Source organism: Oryctolagus cuniculus, chromosome 1, assembly GCF_051225735.1.
Source record: "Oryctolagus cuniculus isolate XC-2025 breed Fujian yellow rabbit chromosome 1, ASM5122573v1, whole genome shotgun sequence".
Classification (NCBI taxonomy): Eukaryota; Metazoa; Chordata; class Mammalia; order Lagomorpha; family Leporidae; genus Oryctolagus; species Oryctolagus cuniculus.
In genome coordinates, this window is record NC_142867.1 from 7,651,325 (window position 1) to 7,678,439 (window position 27,115).

At 41.1% G+C, this 27,115-nt stretch overlaps 1 protein-coding gene across 6 annotated transcripts; it reads right to left on the minus strand.

Annotated features, from left to right (window-relative positions):
- Window positions 1-925: 925 nt before the first annotated feature.
- LOC100359247 (organic anion transporter 7) lies at window positions 926-27,115 on the minus strand. Of its 6 annotated transcripts, XM_002721038.5 has the most exons (10): window positions 26,714-27,115; window positions 25,909-26,012; window positions 13,125-13,279; window positions 12,851-13,019; window positions 11,253-11,376; window positions 6,185-6,300; window positions 4,605-4,819; window positions 3,124-3,232; window positions 2,104-2,307; window positions 926-1,344 (listed from the first exon to the last, which is right to left on the minus strand). In XM_002721038.5, exons 1-10 carry the CDS (start codon window positions 27,113-27,115, stop codon window positions 1,284-1,286), a joined length of 1,659 nt encoding a protein of 552 aa, XP_002721084.1. In that variant the 3' UTR covers window positions 926-1,283. The 6 variants fall into 6 exon arrangements, 2 of the variants coding, with proteins under 2 accessions (XP_002721084.1, XP_089182052.1); XR_016229135.1 differs by lacking the exon at window positions 11,253-11,376; XR_016229133.1 differs by lacking the exon at window positions 4,605-4,819.

The window sequence follows — 27,115 nt, forward strand, 5'->3', positions numbered from 1 at the left end:
GGAAATTTCTTTTTTAAAAGATTTATTTATTTACCTTAACGTCAGAGTTACACAGAGAAAGAGAAGAGGCAGAGAGAGAGAGGGAGAGAGATCGTCCATCCGCTGGTTCACTCCCCAGATGGCTGCAACAGCCAGAGCTGTGCTGATTCGAAGCCAGGAGCTAGGCGCTCCCTCTGGGTCTCCTACATGGGTGCAGGGGCCCAAGGACTTGGGCCATCTTCCACTGCTGTCCCAGGCCATAGCAGAGAGCTGCATGGGAAGTGGAGCAGTCAGGATTTGAACTGGCGCCCATATGGGATGCCGGCACTGCAGGCAGCGGCTTTACCCCTACAACACGGCACTGGCCCTGGGAAATTTCTTACTTTAAAAAAATTTGAGGCTACTTATGCAGATAGATACATAATCCTAAGTCTGTTACTGGGTTTCTTCTGATTTCCCACTCCCCACTGTATCTGTTTATTATCATTTTGACTATCACGGCTCAAAATAAAGTCCTACAGATGCTCTCCCTATAGCAACCAGTCCAGCCTTCATCCATGAACCTCTTTTCTCCAAATCATCTTGCTTACACTCAGTTTCCATATAAATTTAGAGCTATCCTTCAAGTTCTTGTAAACTTATGGACTTTTCATTGTAATTACTCCACCAATGACTTTATTAGCTAATTGGGGGAAGAATTAATTTTTAAAAACTATTTAATTTTCTTATCCTAAGCACGCTATGCACCATGATTCCTTTTAAAGTATTACAATTATCTTTAAACTTCTTACTACAATTACTTGCATGTGTTTTATGTTTATTAATTAGCATAATTATAAATGGCATCCGTTTTTCATGACATTTATTTTCCAAATTTTGTTAGCATTTAGAAAATATCTTGATTTTTTTTATCTTGCTGTAATTAACAGTCAGTTCCTTTGGAGTATTTTTTTTTAATTTTAAAAATATTTTATTTATTTATTTGAGAGGTGGAGTTGCAGACAGAGAGAGGGAAAGACAGAAAGAGAGGTCTTCAGTCCTCTGGTTCACTCTCCAAATGGCCATAACAGCTGGAGCTGGGCCGATCCGAAGCCAGGAGCAAGGAGCCAAGAGCTTCTTCAGGGTCTCCCACATGGGGACAGGGGCTCAAGCATTTGGGCCACCGTCCACTGCGTTCCCAGGCTGTCAGTAGAGAGCTGAGTCAGGAGAGCAACCAGGACATGAACTCATGCCCATGTGGGGTGCCGGCGCCGCAGGCAGAAGCTTAGCCCACTACACATAGCACAGGTCCCTCCTTGGCGTCTTTAAAGCTTTGTCACTTTGATGAAGGCTTCTTCTTGCTTTGTTTTTCTTGAGACGTTTTTCCTGGGATGAATAGAAAAAAAAACAAAACAAACATATCAGCACAAAAGTGAAAAGACCTGGAAAGCATACACAGTGTGTGTTTTAGAGCAAGATGGTCCTTTACCCAGCAGCTTTGGTAAAATTCATGAACTTCACCTGAGTGTTCGAATTGATCATAAATTAAATCCTGGCCAACAGGGCAGGGTCTGGGCAGGCAGCTTTGGTAGTTTCTAGTCTTAGCTTGGACCCAGTGGCGTTGGAGAAGGGTTTCAGAATCCAGTCTCATTCTTCATTATTTGAAAATACTGTGCTACTCCTTTTTTCTCTTTCTTCCGCACTTTCATTCTTAGTGAAAACCAGATGGAACGTGTCTCATAGGCAGTCCTGACCTTGGTCCCCCCCCCCCCCCCAGACTCTTCATTGACGAGGGAAGACCTCAGACCTTCATGAACTGGCAGTGCCAAGAGCTTACCAGTACTCATGGGGCTGTGGTACCAGGGACTGGGGGATGAGGGTCTGATGTTTGTGAAATACTCCCAGGGGTGTATGTGTCACCCTAGGGAACTGAGGGCCAAGGACACCTACTTGTGGTCTCTCCACCTCTAAACCTGCTTTCCCACTGAACTTGTGGAAGAAATGTAAACCAAAGGCAGTGACTACACAGAAATACCCCGGGTCTAAGTCAGCCCAGGGCACAGTGGCCCCTGGTTGATGTTTTCTCTCCTGGTTAGGGGTGTGTAGCACACAACTTCCTTCAGGGGCAGCTGGAGGGTCACTCACTCATCTTCCACATCCTGGATGGAGTCAGGCAGAGGCTGGTTCCTGGTCTCAGGGAGGAGGAGGACAACAAGGCCAGCGAGGATGGAGAAGCCTCCGTAGATGATCCAGGGTGAGGGTGCATAGTACACGGTGAGGATCATCAAGAGGGGAGCCAGGGAAGACCCAAGACTGCCTGCAATTCCAGCGATTCCGGCAACTGTTGCCCTTGGAATACAAACAGCAGCACAAGAAAACGTGGTGAAAGTCTGCACATGTGACTTACCATTGTGCATTAAATATGGGAGACAGCAAACAGTGGTATATTTAGATATATGGAGATTGACGACCTACTCTTGTTTTTGAAATTTCTCTCTTATTTGCTAGAAATTTGTCTCAATCTCACAGTGTATTAAGACACTTTGTTGGGGCCAGAATTGTGGTCCATTGGGTTAAGCCACTGCTTGTAGTGCTGGGATCCTGTTATCAGATCACCAGTTCCAGTCCTGGCTGCTCTGCTTCCAAGGCAGCTCCCTGCTAATGTGCTTGAGAGAACAGCAGAAGCTGGCCTATGTACGTGGGCCCCTGCCACCCAGGTGGGAGACCCAGATGGAGTTCTAGGCTCCTGGTTTTTGCCTGACCCAGCCCTGGTCATTGTGGCCATTTGGGTAGTGAACCAGCAGATAGAAGATCTCTTCCTCTCTGTCTCTCTTTTTCCATCACTCTGCCTTTCAAATAAATAAAACGAATCTAAAAAATGACACCTTGTTTATCATTTAAAAAGTACTGTTGTTTAAAGGGCCACCTTTTGGGTGATTGGGAGCACATGAGATGGTACCTTAGAGGCCTTAACACAGTGCCTGGCAAAAAGTTGGCTTTCAGAAACCTTTGGTCATGGTTACTGCTGTGTTGCTGTCTTTATTTTCCTCATTACAACTGATTGCTTTGATAGCGATCGAATCTTCTTGTTCTTCCCTTGATAAGTATCCATTAGCTAGGAAAAGTCTATTTTGACCCCACCAGAGCATCCAAGAGATTTTGTACCTGATTATGGTGGGGATTAGCTCATTTCCATGGGCAAGAGAACTGGTAAGAGAGGCGAAAGAAAGTCCTCCTCCCAATGTTGCCACAACCACACGCACGGTCTGTGTTTCTGGAGAGAGGAAGACCAGTGAGACTCAGGAAAAGTGAGCGGAAGGGGCGAGCCTCCCCAAAGTGGTGGATGGAAAACACCTTGTTGGAAGCGTTTGCAGCTGTAAAATACATCACAGGGAAATCGCACAGAGGAAGAATGTGCGCAGGGACCGCTAAGCCGAAACGTGGCTTGTCTACACGTTCACTTTGTGGTGAATAAGAAGTTCTGAATTATTGCATTCACTCTCTCCACTTCTCTGAGATTTGCCAAAGAAGGAGAGGAGAAGCTGAGTCTAGGATGTCACTGTCATTTTCTTTTCTATACAGTGTCTTCTCCACCTTTCATATAGAATGAAATGTGGGTGATTACTTGTGTAAGACTTTTGCACAGCACTGGGGAACATGCACAGTCATAAAAGGACAGGAGGCCCATCTCAGTGGACCATCTAGAGTGTAATTTGATCTAGAGTAATGTTTCAGGGATTAAATATTAGGACCTCTGTTAAGACTAAAATATCAGGGTTTAGAGACACTGGTGTGGGTTCAGCTGTAAGGCAGCAAGCTGACATCACTGGTAACATTCAAGAGGAGTGTGGTCCACTGATGTGGGTTTTATAAAACACAGCACTATGCTGGGAATTATATGAAGCATGGTGGCCACTTGTGCTCCCTATACATTGCATATGATCATTCAACTTAGGAAAATCAATTCTAAGAGACTCTCAAGTACTTACTATGTTGCTATAACTGCACACGTATTCCCTGCTTGAAGCCAAGGAATTTTTATTTCCTTAAATCAAGATAACTCCTCAAATGAGAGCTGCAGCTATGATGACTTAATATGAGACTTGTTAGTGGATATGTATAGATCAGGGAATAAGTTGTCGCTGGATCTATGGCAATAAGTTAGAGCCTGATGGAGGAAGTGGCCGGCAGAGGAAGGGGCTGACAGAGGACATGGCACTCTGGTGGGGTCATGGCAGGATACGATACAAGCTCTAGACCCTCCGTACCTCTAAAAAGGGGGAACCATCAGGCATAAACGGCATCAGTTTCCAGATACTTCTTGGTTGTTAGGGAGACAATCACGCATTTCAGCTGAATTTTACTGAGCTTTTCTCTTTTCCCAGCAGCTTAGTGACAGAATCTGTACTAAAAACCCAGCTTGATATCAGGAAAAAACCCAATTCACTTCCTTACAGTTTCAAATAGTTGTGACTTGTACAATCCCTCAGGAAAATGGTGTGTGTGTGTGTGTGTGTATGTGTGTGTGTATGTGTATATATATGTGTGTATGTGTATATATGTGTGTGTATGTGTGTATGTGTGTATTTGTGTGTGTATGTGTGTGTTTGGGTATTTCCTTGTTTCACCCTGTGCTCGTTCCTCACCTTGAGGTACAAATATGAGGGCCAGAATGCAGAGTCCCACCAGGAACATGAGAAGCAATTGACTGATTCGACGGCCCATGTGATTCAGTGCCAAAAGTGCGACATAATTGGCAGGAAGGGTGACTGCACCAAAGAGAACCTGGAACAAGAAAACATTGCTCCCCAAGTGCTGGAGGTGGAGGCTCAGGCCAAAAAGGTGCATGAACGTTGCAAATCTGTAGTGAATATAGAGGAAAGACACATCATGAGATTTAGCACTTACCTCCAATGGATGATAGCCATGTTGGCCAAAGCCAGAGGTTGGTGTGAAAATATAAAGGCATGTCCATTTACTTTGTGGAATACTTCCATGCAGGGGATGATTTAAGAAATTTTGTTGGGGCCGGCGCTGTGGTGCAGTAGGTTAATCCTCCGCCTGCAGCACTGGCATCCCATATGAGTGCCGGGTCAAGTCCCAGCTGCTCCACTTCCAGTCCAGCTCTCTGCTGTGGCCTGGGAAAGCAGTGGAAGATGGCCCAAGTCCTTGGGCCCCTGCACCCACTTGGGAGACCAAGAAAAAGCTCCTGGCTCCTGGCTTTGGATTGGTGCAGCTCCAGCCGTTGCAGCCATTTGGGGAGTGAACCAATGGAAGGAAGACCTTTCTCTCTCTCACTGTCTGTAACTCTAACTCTCAAATAAAGTAAATAAAAATCTTTAAAAGAAGAAATTTTGCAGTTACATGAAGATGGAAGCCATTGTTGTTGTTAATTTTTTTTTTATTGGGTGGGTACAGGGTATTGTCATGGAAGATACATGATAGGGCCTTGGAGGGTTTTAGAGTTTTTTTCTATACCATGACTTTAGTTGTGGCTGTATTTCAACATATGCAAATATTTTCATTGAGCTGTATCTATGTGTGTATTTTGCTGTTTGAAATTTTACCTCAATGAAAATGGAAACCAACAAATAAAGAGAGTTAGAGCCCAAGTCTTTGTCATGATTGAAGTTCTCAGCATCAGTCTCCAGTGACAAGCCTGGCAGGGTTATGTGATAAACAAAGATCCTCACGGTACAATGAGTTCTGGGTCCAGCTTTGCATAATTTTTTGACTACATTCAACCATCACAATTCTTTTTAATGTCCTCCTTGTCGTTTATCTCCAAATCTATTCCTACAATATACTCTATCCTTTGAAATAAGAAATAAACTCACATCTCCACTATTTTTTTTACAGGCAGAGTGGATAGTGAGAGAGAGAGAGAGACAGAGAGAAAGGTCTTCCTTTGCCTTTGGTTCTCCCTCCAATGGCCGCCGCAGCTGGCGTGCTGTGGCTGGCACACTGTGCTGATCCGAAGCCAGGAGCCAGGTGCTTCTCCTGGTCTCCCATGGGGTGCAGGGCCCAAGCACTTGGGCCATCTTCCACACCCTTCCTGGGCCACAGCAGAGAGCTGGCCTGGAAGAGGGGCAACTGGGACAGAATCCGGCGCCCTGACTGGGACTAGAAGCCAGTGTGCCAGCGCCACTAGGCAGAAGATTAGCCTATTGAGCCACGGCGCCAGCCCACATCTCCACTATTTTAATAGGCCCTGTATGAAGCCTACCTCACAAAGGACATTAACCAGATCCGTTTCCGCAGGTTGGGTGAACGGAACAAGTCACGTGCAGAAGGCTTTTTCTGTGCCGTCTCCAGCTCCTCCTGCATAGCAGAATTCAGAACCTTCAACAACAACAATGATAAATAGTTTCAGTTATCAAAATCTGGTAGACATGATGGAGAGCAATGGACATCCAATAAAGTGTAACACAGATGACTGCTGTTTCTGTCTCGTGGAAAATATTGACCTTAAAATGTAGTTGCAGTTGGAAAAGCACCATGAAATGTGAGTTGGTAGCTGAAGGAGCCTCAGGGAAGTTACACATCAAGGAAATTTTATTTAATTTACAAAAAGATTTATGCAGTGGGGGCACCAGTTCTGTCCCGGTTGCTCCTCTTCCAATCCAGCTCTCTGCTGTGGCCTGGGAAGGCAATGGAGGATGACCCAAGTGCTTGGGCCCTGCACCCGCATGGGAGACCAGGGGGAAGCACCTGGCTCCTGGCTTTGGATCGGCGCAGTGTGCCGGCCTTAGTGGCCATTTGGGGGGTGAACCAATGGAAGGAAAACCTTTCTCTCTGTCTCTCTCTCTCACTGTCTAACTCTGCCTGTCAAAAAAAAAAAAAAAAGATTTATACAATGCCTTATGTGGAACGTTTTGTCAGACTGAAACTTGAGAAGCCTGCATCACAGCAAGGGAGAAAAATTTAGAGAAGAATGAAAAATTTATTTAGAAGAAGTTTCCACATCCTTCTGAAGCCCCGAAGTCAAGTCTTGTCTATGATATCTAAATTCTTGATTTACCATGTTGTTTTTATTGCATAATACAGAAGTAAAAATATATTTAAGTGGCTTATAAAGAAATTGAGTTTTCAGTCTAATCACTTATCAGTTGTTTTGTTAATATGACAAAACTAATTCTGAAAGTGCTCATACTTTTTTAAAGATTTATTTATTTATTTGAAAAGCTGAATTACAGAGAGGCTGAGAGAGAGAGAGAGAGAGAGAGAGAGAGAGAGAGAGAAGTCATCCATCTGCTGGTTCACTCCCCAAATGACCACATAACAAACAGAAATTGAAAGCATTTCTCACAACTCATCCGGCCTACAAAAGATGCTACACACGGTAATACAGAAACATGGTCATCACTATGAAAGAAGGTGAGGGGCAGCAAATCTCCCAATAAAAGTACAAAGGAAATCCAAAATAAGCAACAGGAATATTTATGGAAAACAGCAGGGCCAAGTCATTACTTAGCAATAGTTACCTTGAATGTAAATGGCCTCAACTCTAGTTAAAAGATACAGACTGGCTGAATGGATTAAAAAACAAAACCGATATATTTGCTGCCTATACAAAATACATCTTACCAACAAAATACATGCAGACTGAAAGTGAAAGGATGGAAAAAGATATTCCATGCTAACAGAAACCAAAAAAGAGCTGGTGTAGCCATCCTAATATCAGACAAAATAGACTTTAACATATAAACTGTTAAAAGAGATAAAGAAGGATACTATGTAGTGATTAAAGGATCAATTCAACAGGGAGAAGTGACTATTACAAAAGTATATGCACCTAATTACAGGACACTTGGTTATTTATAAGAAATATTAGTGGATCTAATGGGAGACATAGACCCCAATACAATAGTAATGGGGTACTTTAGTACCCCACTTTCAGCAATGGACTGATCTATAAGACAGAAAATCAGCAAGGAAACAACAGAGTTAATCGACACTATAGACCAAAAGGACCTAACAGATATTTACAAAAATTTTCATCCTAGTCATAGAATACACATTCTTTTCATCAGTGCCTAGAACTTTCTCTAGCATAGACCACATGCTAGGCCATAAATCAAACATCAGCAAATTCAAACAAATGGAAATCATACCATACATCTTCTCTGGCCACAATTGAATGAAGCTGGAACTCAACAACTCAAGAATCTCTAGAACATATGCAAACACACAGAAACTGAACAACATGCTTCTGGATGAACAGTGGTTCATAGAAGAAATCAAAAGAGAAATCAAAAAATTTCAGGAAACAAATGAAGACAACATTACAACATATCAAAACCTACAGGATACAGTAAGAGCGATATTAAGAGGAAAGTTTATATCAATTGGTGCTTGCATCAAGAAATGGAAAGGCACCAAATAAATGAGCTATAAATGTACTTCATAGACCTACAAAAACAATAGTAAACCAAACCCAAAACTAGTAGGAGAAAAAAATAATTAAAATTAGAGAAGAAATAAACAAAATTGAAACAAATTGGCCTGAAGTGCTGGCAATCCCATATGGGCACTGGTTCTAGTCCTGGCTGCTCCTTTTCTGATCTAGCTCTCTGCTATGGCCTGGGAAAGCAGTAGAAGATGGCCCAAGTCCTTGGGACCTGCACCTGAAATCAAAGTGGTACAAATTGGGACGGAAGAAGTCAAACTATCCCTATTTGCAGATGACATAATTCTATATATAGAGGATCCAAAGGACTCCATGAAGAGACTAGGAACTCATAGAAGAGTTTAGTAAAGTAGTAGGATATAAAATCAATATACAAAAATTAACAGCCTTTGTATATAGAGACAAAGCCATGGCTGAGAAAGACCTTATAAGGTCAATCCCATTTAAATAGGTACAAAAATATCAAATACCTTGCAATACATTTAATCAAGGATGTCAAAGGTCTCTATGATGAGAATCGCAAAATTTTAAGAAAGAAATAGAAGACAAAAACAATGGAAAAATCTTCTATGTTCATGGATTAGAAGAATCAATGTCATCAAAATGTCCATACTACTGAAAGCAATTTACAGATTCAATGCAATACTAATCAAAATACCAAGGATATTCTTCTCAGATCTAGAAAAAATGATGCTGAAATTCATATGGAAATACAGGAGACCCCAAATATCTAAAGCAATTTTATGTATCAAAAACAAAGCTAGAAGCATCACAATTCCAGATTTCAAAGCATACTACAGGGAAGTTATAAGCAAAACAGCCTGGGACTGGTACAAAAAACAGGTGGATGGACCAGAAGAGAAATGCTAGAAATCAACTCATGCATCTACAACCAACTTATCTTTGACAAAGGGGCTAAAATCAATCCCTGGAGCAAGGACAGGCTCTTCAACATAGGTGCTGGGGAAATTGGATCTCCACATGGAGAGGTATGAACCAAGACCTGTACCTTACACCTTACACAAAAATCGACTCAAAATGGACTAAAGACCTAAATCTATGACCTGATACCATCAAATTATTTGAGAACATTGGGGGAACTCTCTAAGACATTGGCACAGGCAAAGAGTTCTTGGAAAAGACCCCAGAGGCACAGGCAGTTAAAGCCAAAATTGACAAATCAGATTACAGCAAATTGAGAAGCTTCTGCACTGCAAAAGAAACAATCAGCAAAGTGAATAGACAACTGACAGAATGGGAGAAATTACCTGCAACTATGCAACTGAAAAAGGATTAATAACCAGAATATATAAGGATATCAAGAAATGCAACAACAACAAAATAAACAATCCGGGTAAGAAATGGGCAAAGGACTTGAAGAAACAGTTTCAAAAGAGGAAATCAAAGGGGCCGGTGCTGTGGCTCAGTGGGTTAATGCCTTGGCCTGAAGTGCTGGCAATCCTATATGGGCACTGGTTCTAGTCCTGGCTGCTCCTCTTCTGATCTGGCTCTCTGCTATGGCCTGGGAAAGCAGTAGAAGATGGCCCAAGTCCTTGGGACCCTGCACCTGCCTGGGAGACCGGGAAGAACCTCCTGGCTCCTGGCTTTGGATCAGCGCAGCTCTGGCTGTTGCGGCCAATTGTGGAGTGAACCAACGGATAGAAGACCTCTCTCTCTCTCTCTCTCTCTCTCTCTCTCTGTAAGTCTTTCAAATAAATAAATAAATAAATAAATCTTTAAAAAAGAGGAGATCCAAATGGTGAACAGACACACGAAAAAATGTTCAGGATCACTAGCTGTCAGGGAAATGCAAATCAAAACCACAAGGAGGTTTCACCTTATCCCTGTTAGAATGGCTTAAATACAGAAATAAACAAACAACAAATTCTGGTGAGGATGTGGGTACAAAGGTACCATAATGCACTGTTGGTGGGAATGTAAACTGGTAAAGTCACTGTGGAAGACAGTATGCAGATACCTCAGAAATCTGAATATAGACCTACCATAGACTCAGCCATCCCACTCTTGGGAATTTACTCAAGGGAAATGAAATCAGCATATGAAAGAGTTATCTGTACCCCCATGTATTGCAGCTCAATTCACAATAGCTAAGACATGGAATCAACCTAAATGCTTGTCAACTGAAAACTGGATAAAGAAATTATGGGATATGGACACCACAGAATCCTACAAAATGGTTAAAAATAAAAGAAACACTTTTGTTTGCAACAAAATGGATGAAGCTGGAAACATCATCCTTAGTGAAATAAGCCAGTCCCAAAAGGACAAATACCATATGTTCTCCCTGATCTGTGATAACTAATACAGCACCTAAAAGATAATCTATAGAAGTGAAGTTGACACTTTGAGATGCAGCGACTTTGAACAGCCTTTGTCTTGACTGTTGAGGGACAGTTTTTAAATACTATTTGTTGAACTCTTTACTTAGTATAGAGTTAATCATATGTGTATAAAGTTAATTGAAAATAGATCTTAGTAAGAAATAAAAATGGGAATAGGATTGGGAGGAGGAAGAGGGGTAGGAGGGCAGATACGGTAGGAAGAACCAGTATATTTCTAAAGTTGTACTTATGAAATGCATGAAATTTGTATTCCTTAAACAAAAGGTCTAGAAAAATGTACAACATTATCTGTCAACAAAAAAGTAAATTTTTAAACTTAACAAAGGATGAAATTCTGTTGGGGAGCTTGAGTAAATTCAGTTGGAGGAGTTCAGGGGGAAAAAGTGCTTTTCGTGCTTCTGAGTAAAATATCTGTGTCCAATCTTTTTATCAGTAGCGTTTTACATTTTTTGGACATCCATGAATGTATATTTGAGGCCAAAGCTTCCCTGTATGTAATAATCAGCCCCCATCCTGCTCACCTCCATGGTTAGGATGTCCTCGGAATTCTTCACTCCATTCCTACTGGCAGCTTTTCTAAGTTCCTTTAAGCCCTCCTGGGGTTTGTTGTTGATAATCAGCCACCGAGCAGACTCCAGTACCCATCTGACCAAAGGAGATGATGGAAATGTCATCGACTCTCATCCACTCATTATTCATATAACCTTTATCCTGTGATGTTTTGTGCCTCTGATATAATAGTTATTACTTGTTCAGTTATGCTGAGAAACTAGAAAAACAGGAAGTGACCCCTCCATGAAGGACACTTTCACTTCTGGGAATTCAGAGTTGGAGTCTCATTGGCTCCCTTCTCATGCAGATACAAGTTCTCACAAAACTGGACCATGAGGAGCTTCTAATTAGACAGGCTTCTGTCAAGCTCCTGTAAGGGCATAGAAATATTTATGCATAATGTATTCTTTTCCTAAAATAAGACTCCTCAAATTATTTTTGTACACTAAGTGTGTTGTTTGTACTGGAACCACTCTTGCTGCCTCTACTATTGATGAAATCTGGCACAGAAGCAAGCTACAGCTGCCTGTTTTCTCATATATGTAACGGGGACAAGCAGTGCCATGAAATTTATAGATTTGTTATGAGATAAAATGACATGATGAATGAGCCTGCCCTAGCGTACACTGTCTTGCCTGTGTAATCTCATCTCACTGTAGTAAATATATAACCATCTCTCTGAGGGTTATTTTTAACCAAATAGGCTCCATCCATTAAACTAGCCTTCAAAGGAGGTGGAACATCATAGCCCTTCTAAAGTTTGCTAAAGAGAGGAAGGAAAGATAACCCGCAGAACAAATAATGCAAGTCATTCAATCTGGCTGCATTAAAAAAATAGAAATAATTTATTTTGTGGAGGCAGGGAGGAAGAGGGAGAGGTGTCCTATCCACTGGCCCACTCTCCAAATTCCCATAACATTCACGGCTGTAGCCAAAGTCAGGGACTAGGAACTCAGTTCAGGTTCCCCACTTGGGTGGAAAATATCCAGTTAGTTGAGCCACCACTGCTGCCTCTCAGGGTCTGTATTAGCAGGAACCTGGAATCATGGGATGTGGGCTTATTTTTTAAAAAAGATTTATTTATTTGAAAGGCAGGGTTATGGAGAGAGAGAGAGAGAGAGAGAGAGAGGGAGAGAAAGATATCTTCCACCCACCAGTTCACTCCCCAAATTAATGTAACAGCCAGTGCTGGGCCAGGCTGAAGCCAGGAGCCAGGAGCTTCTTCCATTTCTCTCACATAGGTGCAGGAGCCCAAGCACTTTGGCAATCCTTCACTGTTCTCCCAGTCGTATTAGAAGGGAGCTGGATGGAAGGGGTGCAGCTGGGACTTGAACTGACACTTATATGGGATGCTGGTGCTGCAGGTGGTTGCTTAACCCATAGAATGTGGGCATCTTAACCATCATCATAACCGCTAGGCCAGCTGCGCACCCCTGCTATGCTTCTCTAATTGCACGTAGGGCGCACACTCAGGTGTACACTAAGGACTGAATGGAATTCTTGTGTCCTGGTTCCCAGATCATCATCCCAGGATCCCATGAGACAAAGGGAAAAAGGAAGTTCATACCTTGAAATTATAAATAATAAAAATATTGGCACAGACATCACTAGCTGGAGGGTGCACCAGTTTCGAACAGCAAAAGCCAGACCTCCCAATAGTATCTGTCCAATACTAGCAGCAGACACTGCCAATGTCATTCCCGTAGCTTGGAACTGGGGCACTGTCCATTCTATGACTGAAAGGAAACATAAACTGAATCTTGATTTCAAACAAAGATGGAATATCAACGAAGTCAAAGTCAAGGCTTGAAAAATGTTCAGGATTCAACTTGTTGACTTACTAAGCATGGAATTATTTGCTAGGATCGCTGCAGTAGACATTCCAGACAAGAAGCGTAGAATGCAGTACACAAAGAAGGTGGGAGCAAAGGCCGCGCAGGTGTCAGCGATGGCGATTTGTAATAAGCACCATATGAGTATTAACCTCCTCCCATACCTGAGACAAAGCACAAGGTTAGATTATGGAATAAGAACAACTGTTACAAAAATTAGCAAAAACAATGCACTTTGAAAATAGCAAAAACAACCAATAGTCAAACACAGATATTCTCAAAAACAACTCTCATTGTTTGTAAATAAAAACCTAGTGGACCTAAGATTCTTCTCCAATTTGTTACCAGTTGAATTGACACCATTTTAAACAATATTTGTTTATTTATTTTAAAGGCAGAATTGCAGAGAGATGGGGACAGAGAGAGAGAGAGAGAGAAAGAGAGAGAGAAAGGAGAAAGAGATCTTCCATCCGCTCTTTCACTCCCCAAATGGCTACAATGACTGGGGCTGGGTGGTTCAGGCTGAAGCCAAGATCCTGGAACTCCATCTGCATTTCCCACATGGGTGGCAGGCTCCAAGTACCTGGGTGATCTTCCGTTGCTTTTCTATGTGCGTATCAGGGAACTGGATTGCAAATGAAGCAGCCAGGACTCGAACCTGTACCCACATGGAATGCTAGTATGGCAGGTGGTGGCCTAACCCAGTATACCATGCCAGCCTCAAATTGACACCAATTTTAACCAGGTGATAAGGGTCGCAATATTAGGGTTTTTAACACATCAAATATATCCCTTGTACAGAAGCAAGCATTTAGCATGTTAGAGTATACACTGTGTATGCAGGGCAAGATATGATCATTGGCACTTAGAAGTCTATGACTGTACAGCTCATGGCTAAAGTGGTGCAAAAGAAACATGTTGTGGGAGTGTGGGCAAGGGGGAGAGTAGGGTGGGAAGCATCATTATGCTTCTAAATCTATATTTATGAAATAAATGACATTTTTTCACCTTATATAAACAAAAACTGTGAAAAAATAAAATGGAACATGTTGGACCAGTACATCAGCATTTCTCGTGGGTGGCATGACTGTCTCCCCTCTCCTGAGTTTGGGTTTGTTGGCTGTGGGCAGTGCACTGCTTCTAGATTGGGATACAAGGAAAATCACAACTCACTGGCATCTGAAGAATGTTCTCAGAAGAAAGAGTTAGGTAACATGGAGAATGACGAAATACAGAATGAAAGCGATGTAACACTTAATCCGTAATAAAGGAGTAAGATGGTGGAGTAGGGAGGGAGCTTACTGCTCTCGTCTAGGAGAAGGTAGTTTTAAAAAAAAGTGAAGAGAGTGCAGTCTCAAGGAAGAGTTATGGAGAAAATGGCAGAGGAAACTCTACACAAATTGGGGGGATACAGTGGACATACATGGAGAGCGTGGACGCCCACAGCTCAGGACCCCAGCAGCTGAGAGCCTCCACACCAGTGTTGGAGAGTGAGGTGAGACCAGACTGCACAGCCCAAGCCACTGATGATAAAGCTGGAGGAAGTGCCTAGAGGGAATCTGGTTTGGAGCCCTGTGGGGGATAGTGTACCTGCCAAACTAGAGGAGAAAAAAAAGGAGGGGCATGTTTTTTTCTCTCTCCCTATCACCCTGCAACAGCATCCTATAACAAGCTGACAGGGAGCAGGTGCCATTTTTGACATACGTAACAACTGCACCAGCTCATGTCTGTACCCAGCAACCAGCTGAGTGTGGACTCCTGAGTCTGGCTGGGTGAACTGACAGGGAGCTGGGTGCCTATGACTGTGGGAGGCTTGTGTTCTGGGACTGTGAAAAAACTGAGGCTATGTGGGAGGGCTCAGAGTGTGGCTGGGACTTTGGGAAGTCACTGTGGAAGGCTCCACATGCTCAGGGTTCCCTGGTTACCTGGTGAGGGACATTATTGGAGAATCTGAGATTACACTGAGGACTGAATGGATCCTTTGTGCAGTCCTTGGGGCAGAGCAGACGAATATTATACTCACAGAAGACAGTGCTCAGGCACTGGTCTCCTTTGAGGAGAGGAGCTTAGCTGAGCAGAATAAACCTCCCCTATGATTAAAAAAAAAGAAGGAGTTTTACCACTCCAAACCTGGGTGTGTCACCTTAGACACGCCCTTCACCCTGGAGAACTGAACAGAGCTCCCTGCCCACATCCACGACATGCCTATAGACATTCACTGAAAGCAGACAGTCCACTAATCTACAGATGCATAGTATAAAGATAAAAGCTGCCACAGTGAAAGAACAAAGAAAAAAAGAGTAACTCCACAAATGCTGAATAACAAACACACCAATTCAAGAAACGAGAATAAGGAAGACAAGATGACTATTGGAACTCATAGAAGAGTTTGGTAAAATAGTAGGATATAAAATCAAATCAACAGCCTTTGTATACACTCGATGTCAAGGCTGAGAATGAACTTGTAAGGTCAATCCTATTCACAGTAGCTACAAAAAGAATCAAATATCTAGGAATAAATTTAAGCAAGGATGCCAAAGATCTCTATGATGAGAATTACAAAACATTAAAGAAAGAAACAGAAGAAAATCCAAAAAAAAAAAAAAAAAAAAAAAAAAAGGAAAATCTTCCATGTTCATGGATTGGAAGAATCAATATCATCAAAAAGTCCATTCTTATAAAAGCAATTTACAGATTCAAAGCAATACCAATCAAAATACCAAAGACGTTCTTCTCAGATCTAGAAAAAATGATGCTGAAATTCATATGGAAACATAGGAAGCCTCGAATAGCTTAAGCAGTCTTATACAACAAAAAGCTGGAGGCATCACAATACCAGATTTCAAGACATACTATAGGCAGTTACAATCAAAACAGCCTGGCACTGGAACAAAAACAGATGGACAGACCAATGGAACAGAATAGAAATGCCAGAAATCAATCCAAGCATCTACATTCAACTTATATTTGACCAAGGAGCTATCCCTGGAGCAATCCCTGGAGCAAGGACAGCCTCTTCAACACGTGGTGCTGGGAAAACTGGATTTCCACATGTAGAAGTATGAAGCAAGACCCCTAGCTTACACCTTACACAAAAATCCACTCAACATGGATTAAAGACCTAAATCTATGACCAAACACCATCAAATTATTAGAGAATGTTGGGGAAACCCTGCAAGACATTGGTACAAGAAAAGAGTTCTTGGAAAAGATCCCAGAGCCACAGGCAATCAAAGCCAAATTTAAAAAATGGATTACATCAAATTGATAAGCTTCTGCTCTGCAAGAGAAACATTCATGAAAGTGAAGAGGCAGCTACACAGTGGGAGAAATTATTTGCAAACCAAGCATCTGATAAAGGATTAATAACCAGAATATATAAGGATATCAAGAAACTCAACAACAACAAAACAAACAACCCAGTTAAGAAATGGGCAAAGGACTTAAACATTTTTCAAAAGAGGAAATCCAATTGGCCAACAGAAACATGAAAAAATGTTCAGGATCACTGGCCATCAGGAAAATGCAAATCAAAACCACAAGGTTTCACCTCACCCCTGTTAGAATGGCTTTCATACAGAAATCTACAAATGCTGGTGAGGATGTGGGAAAATAGGTACTCTAATCCACTGCTGGTGGGAATGTAAACTGGTAAAGCCACTATGGAAGACAGTGTGGAGATACCTCAGAAATCTGAATATAGACCTACCATATCACCCAGTTATCACACTCCTGGGAATTTACCCAAGGGAAATGAAATCAGTAAATAAAATTATCCTTATCCTCATGTTTATTGCAGTACAATTCATAATAGCTAAGACATGGATCAACCCAAATGCCCATCAACTGAGGACTGGATAAAGAAATCATGAGATATGTATACATGGAATACTACACAATGGTAAAAAAGAATCCGGCCATTTGCAACAAAATGGATGAAACTGGACAACGTCATACTTAGTGAAATAAGCCAATCCCTGGAGGACAAATACCAAATGTTCTCCCTGATCTGTGATAATACTAATTGAGCACCTAAAATATAATCTATAGAAGTTAAATTGACACTTTGAGAAGTAATGACTTGAACAGCCCTTGTCTTGACTGTTCAGGAACAGTTTTTTTTTCTTCATACTATTTGTTGAATTCTTTACTTAACATAGAGTTAGTCGTATGTGTATAAAGTAACTGAAAAGAGATATCCATAAAAATAAAATAAGACTATGAGTAACAGAGTAGAAGGAAGTTTGTAACTGTAAAGCTGTATAGTTCTGCATAGATACTATGGACTTACTTCTAAGGGTACAGATTAAAAACTTGCCATGGGACCCCAGGTCCCATTAAGTTGGGTGGTAAAAATGCCATCTTATGCGTTAAGGTGATCATATTAAGTGTTAAAGTGAACATATAGATATGATTAAGTGTTAAAGTGCTCATATAAATAGGATCTAATAATAATAGAATTATAAAGTTGAGAATGTTGCAACATGGGAAATTGTCCACACAGCAGATTCATAGAATGACAATTGCTTTAAGTAGCAATCTGATCTCAGAATCAGCACTTAAGTCTTCCTGGTCTGGCTGAGAAGCCCATGAGAGTTTTCAGGCATGGAAAGCCAAGACACTGTGGCAAAAAATGTTCTACATGAAGGCTGTCTGTAAGTGAGACCCCAACGGAAAGAAGTGGCTGTCAAAGAAGGATGTAGTTTTCTCTGAAGGGAGGAGAGAACTTCTACTTTGCTTATGGCCTTTTCTAAATACTGATGGAGTTTGTGGATTCAAAAGGCTTCCATAGCCTAGGCAGCTCATGTCAAGAGCCTCAGGTGGTCACAGATGTCATACAGAAGAGTGTTAATTGTTAAATTAACAAGAGGAGTCATTGAGCCCTAACTTTCCATGCAGGATCTCTGTCCTCAATTGTATTATGAGATTTAACGTAAAACTTGTTCTCAAACAAACAAAAAAGAACAAAGCACTTTAAAAAGAGGGAATAAGAATTCTCATTTCCATAGATTTCTGGGAAAGAGAACATTTTTGTCAACTTGGACAAAAGCACTTGTGCTTATTTTATATGATCTGTCCTATTGACAGAAGTTGGGGTTGGTTAACTGTCCTGCAATCTATGCATCTGTTACAGCATATTATAATCTTACCTAAACATTTTATAGCATTAGTATTAATAGAATACACACTGTATTCCTAAGTTTGTGTTTCTGTTAGAATGGGAAAGAATCTATAGGAAGAAGCACTATAATTGTTTACATAATATAGTAGCAATTATTTATATACCTGGTTTATCAAAACAAAGAGCAGATATATATATATATATACATATAAATAATATATCCTGTATATTTATATATAAAGTTGTTAAATATAGTGATGTTTGGGTGGAAAATTTTTAGTGTTTTCTGGTTGCACACTCCCAGAAGAAGGATCTGGAACATTCTCATGCATCCTAACTGTGAAGCACATGTAGCAAACAGAACTATGAACCAAAAGTACACACAAAATGTGCATGTATTTCAATAACATAGTGGTCATTGTGTAAAAGAAAAAGGATGAAATAATACATTAATGTAAGTTAACGTATATGTCAACAAACAATGTCACATTTTGTAAAACACATGTGAATTTAAAGAAGCATAGGTAACATCTTAAAGTGATCCCTTACTGAAAGGAAGAAAATGGTTTGGTTTTATGTTTTGTGATGAAAATTCAGTCAGTAATCTATTGAGCATTCTTTGTATCTGAAGGAACACTCTTCTGGGGTTTCATTAAAGACTTTCCATTTTTGATTTTCAACATATTGAGTATAATGTTTCTTAGTGTACGTCCACACTTTTTAAAAAGATTTTATTTATTTGAGAGGTAGAGTTACAGATAGAGAGAGGGAGGGAGAGAGAGAGATAGAGGTCTACCATCTACTGGTTCACTTCCCAAACGGCCACAATGGCTGGAGCTGGGCCTATTAGAAGCCAGGGGGCAGGAGCTTCTTCTGGGTCTCTCACATGGCTGCAGGGGCCCAAGCACTTGGCCATCCTCCACTGCCTTTTCAGGCCATAAGCAGAGAACTGGATCAGAAGTGGAGCAGCCAGAACTTGAACCTATGCCCGTATGGGATGCTGGCACCAGAGGCAGAGGTTTAGCCTACTAAGGCAGAGTGCTGGCCCCTAATTTTTTTAAAGATTTATTTATTTATTTGAAAGTCAGAGTTACACAGAGAGAAGGAGAGGCAGAGAGAGAGAGAGAGAGAGAGAGAGAGAGAGAGAGAGGTCTTCCATCTGCTGGTTAACTCCCCAATTGGCTACAACAGCCAGAGCTGTGCTGATATGAATCCAAGAGCCAGGAGCTTCCTCTGGGCCTGCCACTTGGGTGCAGGAGTCCAAGGATTTGGACCATCTTCCACTGTTTCCCAGGCCATAGCAGAGAGCTGGATCAGAAGTGGAACAGCTGGGACTTGAACCCATATGGGATGCTGGCACTGGAGGTGGAAGCTTTACCCACTATGCCACAGCACCGGCCCCCTAATTTGTTTTGATAATTTGTAATTTTTGTCATTGTAAAAAATTATGCATTTGAATGTTACTGCATGGACACTCTGGAATTCCTTTCTCCATCAAAATCTATAGGGATTTCTGTTTTATTTTTTTAATTGTTGAAGGGTATAGTAGTCCATATTTTTGAATGTTTATCAAACTATTCTATTTTTCATCCTGTGTGGTCGTTGAAGTCATTTTTCATTTAGATAATGCTCAGGTACAGTTTTGACACATATTTCCTTGAGTGCTAGGAGCTCCCTATTTTTTTTTTTTTTTTTTTTTGCAGATCAGTTTTTTTACTATGGCGCTCCTTAAATATTAAAATCATGTTACTCTGAGGCTAGGGGTCAGCCTCATGTGCAAACTTAGGATCTTGGGTTTTTTGAACATGTTCTTGCCCAGTCATCTGTATTAATCTACATATTCTGCTCCTTTTGAATATCCTAATTTCATAAGAAGTTTCACGTAAGCTTCTCCTCTGGGTCTTGGAAGATATATATTGTATATCTCCACCCCAAATTTCTTCTCTTAGGTGTCTATGGGTCTGTATTCATCTAGAAACTTTTTGGAACAGTGTGCAAAATGGATCCAACTCAGTTTAAGCATAAATGAATGCCTTATGTTATTGATGTATGTGATGATTGCAAATATGATCTCTGCTCTTCCCAGTGTGAGGAAGGAAACTGGAAATTGAGCTGCCACTTCAAGACCAGGATTGCTAATGTGCAAAGATGGGGGTGTGGCAAGAAGGAGTAAAAATGCCACACAATGTCTTTTCTTTTTAAAAAAATCAATTTGAGGGTGTCTCTTTCCTCAAGTGGGTATTCACTTGTTTGAGGTAGTGCCTTGACTGCTTTCCAGAACCAACAGTGTTAGTTTAAGCAGTTTTATTTACTGTTTTGTAATATTTCTATAGAGGAATTTACTTGGAGATTCTTAGTTTTCATTTTGTTACTTTCAAAAGTATATTTTTAACTTTGAAAAGTTAATGATATACATTGTAATCTCTGAGGAAACCACTATAATTATAAACAATTAAGATCAGGTCAACAGGGAAATGAAGCTATAATGGTCAAATATTCAAATTATTCTCCAAGGGAGAAAAAGAACATAAAATCAAAATAAATAAATAAATAAATAAATAAATAAATACAGAGGATGGCAAATAGAGCATAAAGTGATATCAATAATTACATCACATGTGAATGTGCTAAAATATCCAACTGAAAGGAAGGGATTAGGGACAGGCATTTGGTCTAGAGGCTAAGTTGTCAGTTGGGACTACTGCATCCTATACCTGAATTCCTGGGTTTGAGTACTGGCTCTGCTCCTGATTCCAGCTTCTTGTTAATATGCATACTCTGGGAAGCAGCAGGTGATGGCTCAAGCAGTTGTGTGCCTGCTAATCCCATGGAGACATGGATTGGTTTCCCAGCTCCTGGCTTTTCCCTGGCCTACCCTCAGCCATTGGGGACATTTGGAGGGTAAACCAGTGCATGGCAGCTCTTTGTCTGCCTCTGTCTCTCTTCCTGTCTCTTTGACTCTTTTTTTAAATTTAAAATTTTTTTTTTGACAGGCAGAGTGGACAGTGAGAGAGAGAGACAGAGAGAAAGGTCTTCCTTTGCCATTGGTTCACCCTCCAATGGCCACCGCGGCCGGTGAGCTGCAGCCGGCGCACCGCGCTGATCCGATGGCAGGAGCCAGGAGCCAGGTGCTTCTCCTGGTTTCCCATGGGGTGCAGGGCCCAAGCACTTGGGCCATCCTCCACTGCACTCCCTGGCCACAGCAGAGAGCTGGCCTGGAAGAGGAGCAACCAGGAAAGAATCTGGCGCCCTGACCGGGACTAGAACCTGGTGTGCCGGCGCCACAAGGCAGAGGATTAGCCTAGTGAGCTGCTGCACTGGCCCCTTTTTGACTCTTAAACAAAATAAAAATAAAAAACTAAAAAAGAATATGGTAGGGAATATCAGAGTGAATTAAAAACAAAGATCCAAATTTGAGCACAGTTCATTGGTTAATGGAAAGTAAATGAAAGGCTGCATATGTGTCATGCAAGCCATAATAATATGAGCAGAAAGACTGTGTTACTATCAGATAAAAATGGACTTAGCCATAAGTGAATTAGTCGAGATAAGGAGGGACACATCATCATGGTAAAATGTCAAAGCTGTGTGTATACAAACACATTTACAAATAAATAAAATGCATGTATAGAAACATCGCTTAGTACTATATCAATAAGCACAATTTTTATCAGTTAAAAATAAAAATTTAAAAAGTTATTAAAAGGTGGGGCCAGCACCGAGGCAGTGAGCTACACTGCTGCCTGCCATGCTGGCATCCAATGTGAGCACTGGTTTGAGCTGCTCCACTTCCTTCCCAGCTCCCTGCTACTGTGCATGGGTAAGCAACAGAAGATGGCACAGGTATTTAGGCCCCTGCTACCCACGTGGGAGATCCGGATGGAACTGTGTCATCTGCAAACAGGGATAACTTGACTTTCCATTTGTGTGCCTTTGATTTCTTTCTCTTGCCTAATAGTTTTGGCCAAAACTCGTAGAACCATATTGAATGAGGATGATGGGGGTCAACATCCTTGTCTGGTTCCAGACCTTAGGGTAAATGCTTTAGGTCTTTCCCCATTTAATATGATGTTGGCCATGGGTTCATCACATACAGCCTCTATTATGTTGAGGTGTGTTCCTTTTACACCTTATTTGTGCACAATTTTCTTTTTTTAAAGCCATGAATGGATGTTGTATTTTATTGCATGCTTTCTCTGCACCAATTGAGAATGATAGTATGATTTTATCCTTCATTCTGTTGATGTGATTTATCATATTTATTGATTTGCATATGTTGACCCAGTCCTGTAATTCTTGGGATGAATTCCACTTGGTCAGGCTGAGTGAATTATTTTTTATTTATTTATTTTTAGGTGTGCTGTTTGGTTTGATTTGTTACTATTTTGTTGAAGATTTTTGCAGCCAAATCTAAGATCTGAAACTATGAAACTATGAGAGGAAAACATAGGAGAAACTCTCCAAGACATTGGATTAGGGACAGATTTTTTTGGATAAGACTCCAAAAGCAAGGACGATAAAAACAAAAATTGACAAATGGGATTATATTGAACTAAGAAACTTCTCTGCAGCAAAGGAAACAATCAACAGATTGAAGAGACAATGGACAGAATGAGAGAAAATATTTGTAAACTGTGCATCCAGAATACATAAGGAGCTCAAGAAATTCAACAACAAAGCAAACAATCCAATGCAGAAATGGGAAAAGGGTCTGAATGGACATTTTTCAAAAGAAGAAAAACAAGTGGCCAATAAACACACGAAAAAAAAATGCTCAGTATGATTATCTATCAGGGCATGCAAATAAAAACCACAATGAGGCTGGTGCCGTGGCTCACTAGGCTAATCCTCTGCCTTGCGGCGCCGGCACACCAGGTTCTAGTTCTGGTCGGGGCGCCGGATTCTGTCCCGGTTGCCCCTCTTCCAGGCCAGCCCTCTGCTGTGGCCAGGGAGTGCAGTGGAGGATGGCCCAAGTGCTTGGGCCCTGCATACCACGGGAGACCGGGAGGAAGCACCTGGCTCTTGCCATTGGATCAGCGCGGTGTGCCGGCCGCGGCGGCCATTGGAGGGTGAACCAACAGCAAAAGGAAGACCTTTCTCTCTGTCTCTCTCTCTCACTGTCCACTCTGCCTGTCAAAACAAAACAAAACAAAACAAAACAAAACAAAACACAATGAAGTCTCATTTCAGTCCAGTTAAAATAGCCATTATCAAAAAAGCAGAAAATAACAAATGTTGACAAGGATGTGGAGAAAAGGGAGCCCTAATACTCTGTTCGTAGGAATGCAAATAAATGCAGCTACTATGGAAAACAGTTTGGAGATTCCTCAAAAAGCTGAAGATAGATCTACCAGAGGATTCAGCTGTTCCACTTCTGAGAATATTCCCAAAGGAAATGAAGTAAGCACATGAAAGAGAGGCCTGCATTCCCATTTTTATTATAGCGAATTCAAAATAGCAGAGATACACAATCAACCTTGATGCTCATCAATGGATGAACGGATAAAGGAACTATGGTATATATACACAATGGAATATTATTCAGCATTAAAAAATAATGAAACCCTGACATTTGCATTAAATGGGTGTAACCATAGATTATTATGCTCAATGAAATAAATCAGACACAGAAACACAAATACTACATGTTTTCCTTCATCTGTGGATATTCATTTATATATATATATATAAATATATAGATAACTATATATAAACTTGTGTGGATACTATATTATTTGATATACAGACATTTATAAATATTGTGTTCATGGAGTTACACTCTTTATATAATAATATAGCCTTCTTCTCTCCCTTTATGATCTTTGTTATGAATCTTATTTATATTATATTAATATATTCGCTCCTACTTTCAAGAAAAATAGTATGTATGTATATATATATATGTATATGTTGCATATGTAGCAAAAAACTTTGCATATGAAAAAATGTTAATTCTGTGTACTCACTGAACTCTTCTTTATAGTTTTGACATCTCATTATAGTTTTGATTTACATTTACATTGTTGAACATTTTTTATTTACCTGTTGGGCATTTGTATTTCTTTGAGAAATGTCTGTTTAGATTTATTGTCCATTTTTTAAATTGGATTTTTTTTGCTATGGAGTTGTTTGAGTTCTTTATATATTCTGGATACTAGCCCTTTGTTATATGAATAGCTTGTAGATATTTTCTTATGTGGTTTAGGTTGTTTCTTCAGTTTCCTTTGTTGTGCAAAGCTCTTTGGTTGTATGAAATCTCATTTGATTTTTTAAAAAAAATATTTCCTGTGCTTTTGGGGTCTGATCAAGGAAAATCCTTGCCCATTTAATCAATGTCCTGAAGTGTTTTCCTTAGATTTTCTTCTAATGGCCTCAAAATTTCAGGTCTTGTATGTAGGTCTTTAATGCATTTGGAACTAACTTTTATAAATGGTGAGTGATAGGGGGAATATTTTTAAAAAGTTATTAAGTAAAGCAATACAGAATTAAAGGGAGGAACAGAAAATCCCATGGGAAAGATCGGGTGATTTGAACATTACTCTTTTGGTAGTCAATGCATCAAGTAGATAATATATCACAACAAACTTAGAATATATGAATGAGAACGCTACTTCTATGAAGAACAGAACACATGTGATTATGGTCTGAATGTCTTCCTCAGATTCATATGTTGGACAGAAGTGAGAGATGGGACCTTCAGAAAGTGACACTAATTGATGACATTATAAAGGAGGTGTGAGGAAGCAGCGTTTACCCCTCCACCAGGAGAGGATGCAGCGCCATCCGCAGAGCAGAGAGCGAGCCCTTCCGAGACGCCAGAACTTCTGGGACCCTGATGTTGGACTTCCCAACCTCCAGAAATGTGAGAAATAAAATTCTTTTATTTATATATTGCCCAACCTAAGATATTTCATTAGAGCAGAAAATCTGACTAAAACACATGATTTTCCAAAGCACCCTATATATCAAATTTAAGTTTTTCATGAGGAAAACATTCAGAAAACTGAAAGTATAAGAAACCTTATTGAGGACATCTAACAGAATGTTATAGCTGACATCATACTCAGTAGTGAAAAGCTCAGTAAATTAATCTAAGATCAGCAAAAGCAAAAGTCAAGATTATTGCCATACACTTTCCAACATACCACCAATGATATCTCAAAATGTACCCAGCAGGTTTTGTAGCAATGTCTACTCATCATACTTGTGCAACTAAGACACGATGCCCATTCTCAAACATTCAGTGTACTGTGTCTAGGAGAGACTGAATGAGGTACCCCTGTCCACAACTGGCCACCCTGTTTTCCATATTGGTATCTTCAAAAAGCTGAAGTCCAAGTGGTACAACATCTTCTTTCTGTTCCCATAATTAACTCTTTCTCATCTTTCCAAACTAAGCGCCGTGGTACCTTCTGTCTAAGCCTTCTCCTAAGATATCCCCAGTATCTCAGAGATGTCATTTTGCGTCCCGCACTGTACACAGTGTTCAAACTTCAGAAAGCAGCCCTCACTACGCTGACTGCAATTTTCCATTTGTGTTTGGAGCTTCCTGGGGAGCAAATTTGCTGCAGTACAGGGCCATTTGTGATTTGCATTTTATAGTGGATGATTGACCCACAAGCTTAATAAAACACACAATAGCAAAGGGACTGCTAAACCAGCACCACTCACCTGTCTGTTAAATGGCCAAATACGATGCTCCCCACTACCATTCCGGCCATGAATAGGAATTTAGACACTGAATTCAGTGACTGAGAGTCACAAACCAGGTCCCACTGTAAGAGGAGGAAGCCAGGAGAGCAGAGCTTAGAAATTCACAGTGCAACCAGATCAGAGCCCCTTCATCCGAGCTGCCAGTTTCAGTCTGTCTGCCCTCTATCTTCCCCACTAGCTTCCCTTTTCAGCACTTCGTGACTGTTCTTGTTCCAGTCTTAGCTTAAACTCAATTTCCTCCTGCAAGCCTCTGCTAAACACATGGGTTTTAATAACGTCCCGTTTTACTCCATACCAACTGGTTTTCAACCTTGACCATGCAGTGAGGTCATTAGGGATCTTTAAAAACGTACAGATGCCTGAATTTCATGCCAGGACTTTCTCATCTGACTGTTGTGGGATGCAGGCTGGGCATAGGGTTTTTTTATTTTTAAGTGTTTCTCCTACATAATTTGCAACCAGAAGTTGAGCATTGCTATCTTGCATATTTAAGCAACTATATAAAGTACTTACATAAACTTTGGTCTCTTACATAAACTTCGGTCTCTCCGCCCCCACCAAAAAAACCCCAATACTATGATAACACGGTTCATGCCATTTTTGGATACATCAGTCTCTCACCTATGTAGTCTCCTGACGTCAGGAGAGGAGCGATTCAGAGTTGCTGATGGAATGAACAACTGGCACCTGCACAGCACGCTCCCGACGTGTTATTTCCAACCACCCCGGTCTCACCCCCAGGCCAGAAAACAGGGTCTCCTACCTGCATCACGGTGGTGGAGACGAAGGAGCTGCGGTCGTACACCCAGCCGTCCACACAGGGCTCTGTGTCCGGCTCATTCGTGCTCGGGGAGGTCCCGTTCAGGTAAAGGAGCTGCCACTGGGGACGGGTGAAGCGACGGCACTTCTCTGGCCTCAGGTTCGCGTCCAGCGGGATGAAGACTCTTAGAAGGGCATCTTTGTTGAGGAGTCCAGTGTCATTGTCAGAGGTGGTGTGGTTGTCCAGGAGGGGGACCCAGCAGCGATGGTCAGGGACAGCAGCAGTGAAGTTCTCCAATAGGATGTGAGGATACACTGCCACATTGCAGATCATGAGGAAAATCATCTGCAGGATCTGGAATCTTCCCCAGCTGCCCACTTGATCCAAGAGGTCCTGAAACGCCAT

Excerpts from the sequence above, each read along its gene's own strand:
- LOC100359247 (XM_002721038.5), bottom strand. The coding sequence starts at position 27,115 with ATGGCGTTTCAGGACCTCTTGGATCAAGTGGGCAGCTGGGGAAGATTC. Across the intron at positions 13,020-13,124 it reads AGCAAATAATTCCATGCTTA|TCATAGAATGGACAGTGCCC; the intron begins GTAAGTCAACAA and ends GTTTCCTTTCAG. Across the intron at positions 6,301-11,252 it reads AGGACATCCTAACCATGGAG|GTTCTGAATTCTGCTATGCA; the intron begins GTGAGCAGGATG and ends TTGTTGTTGAAG.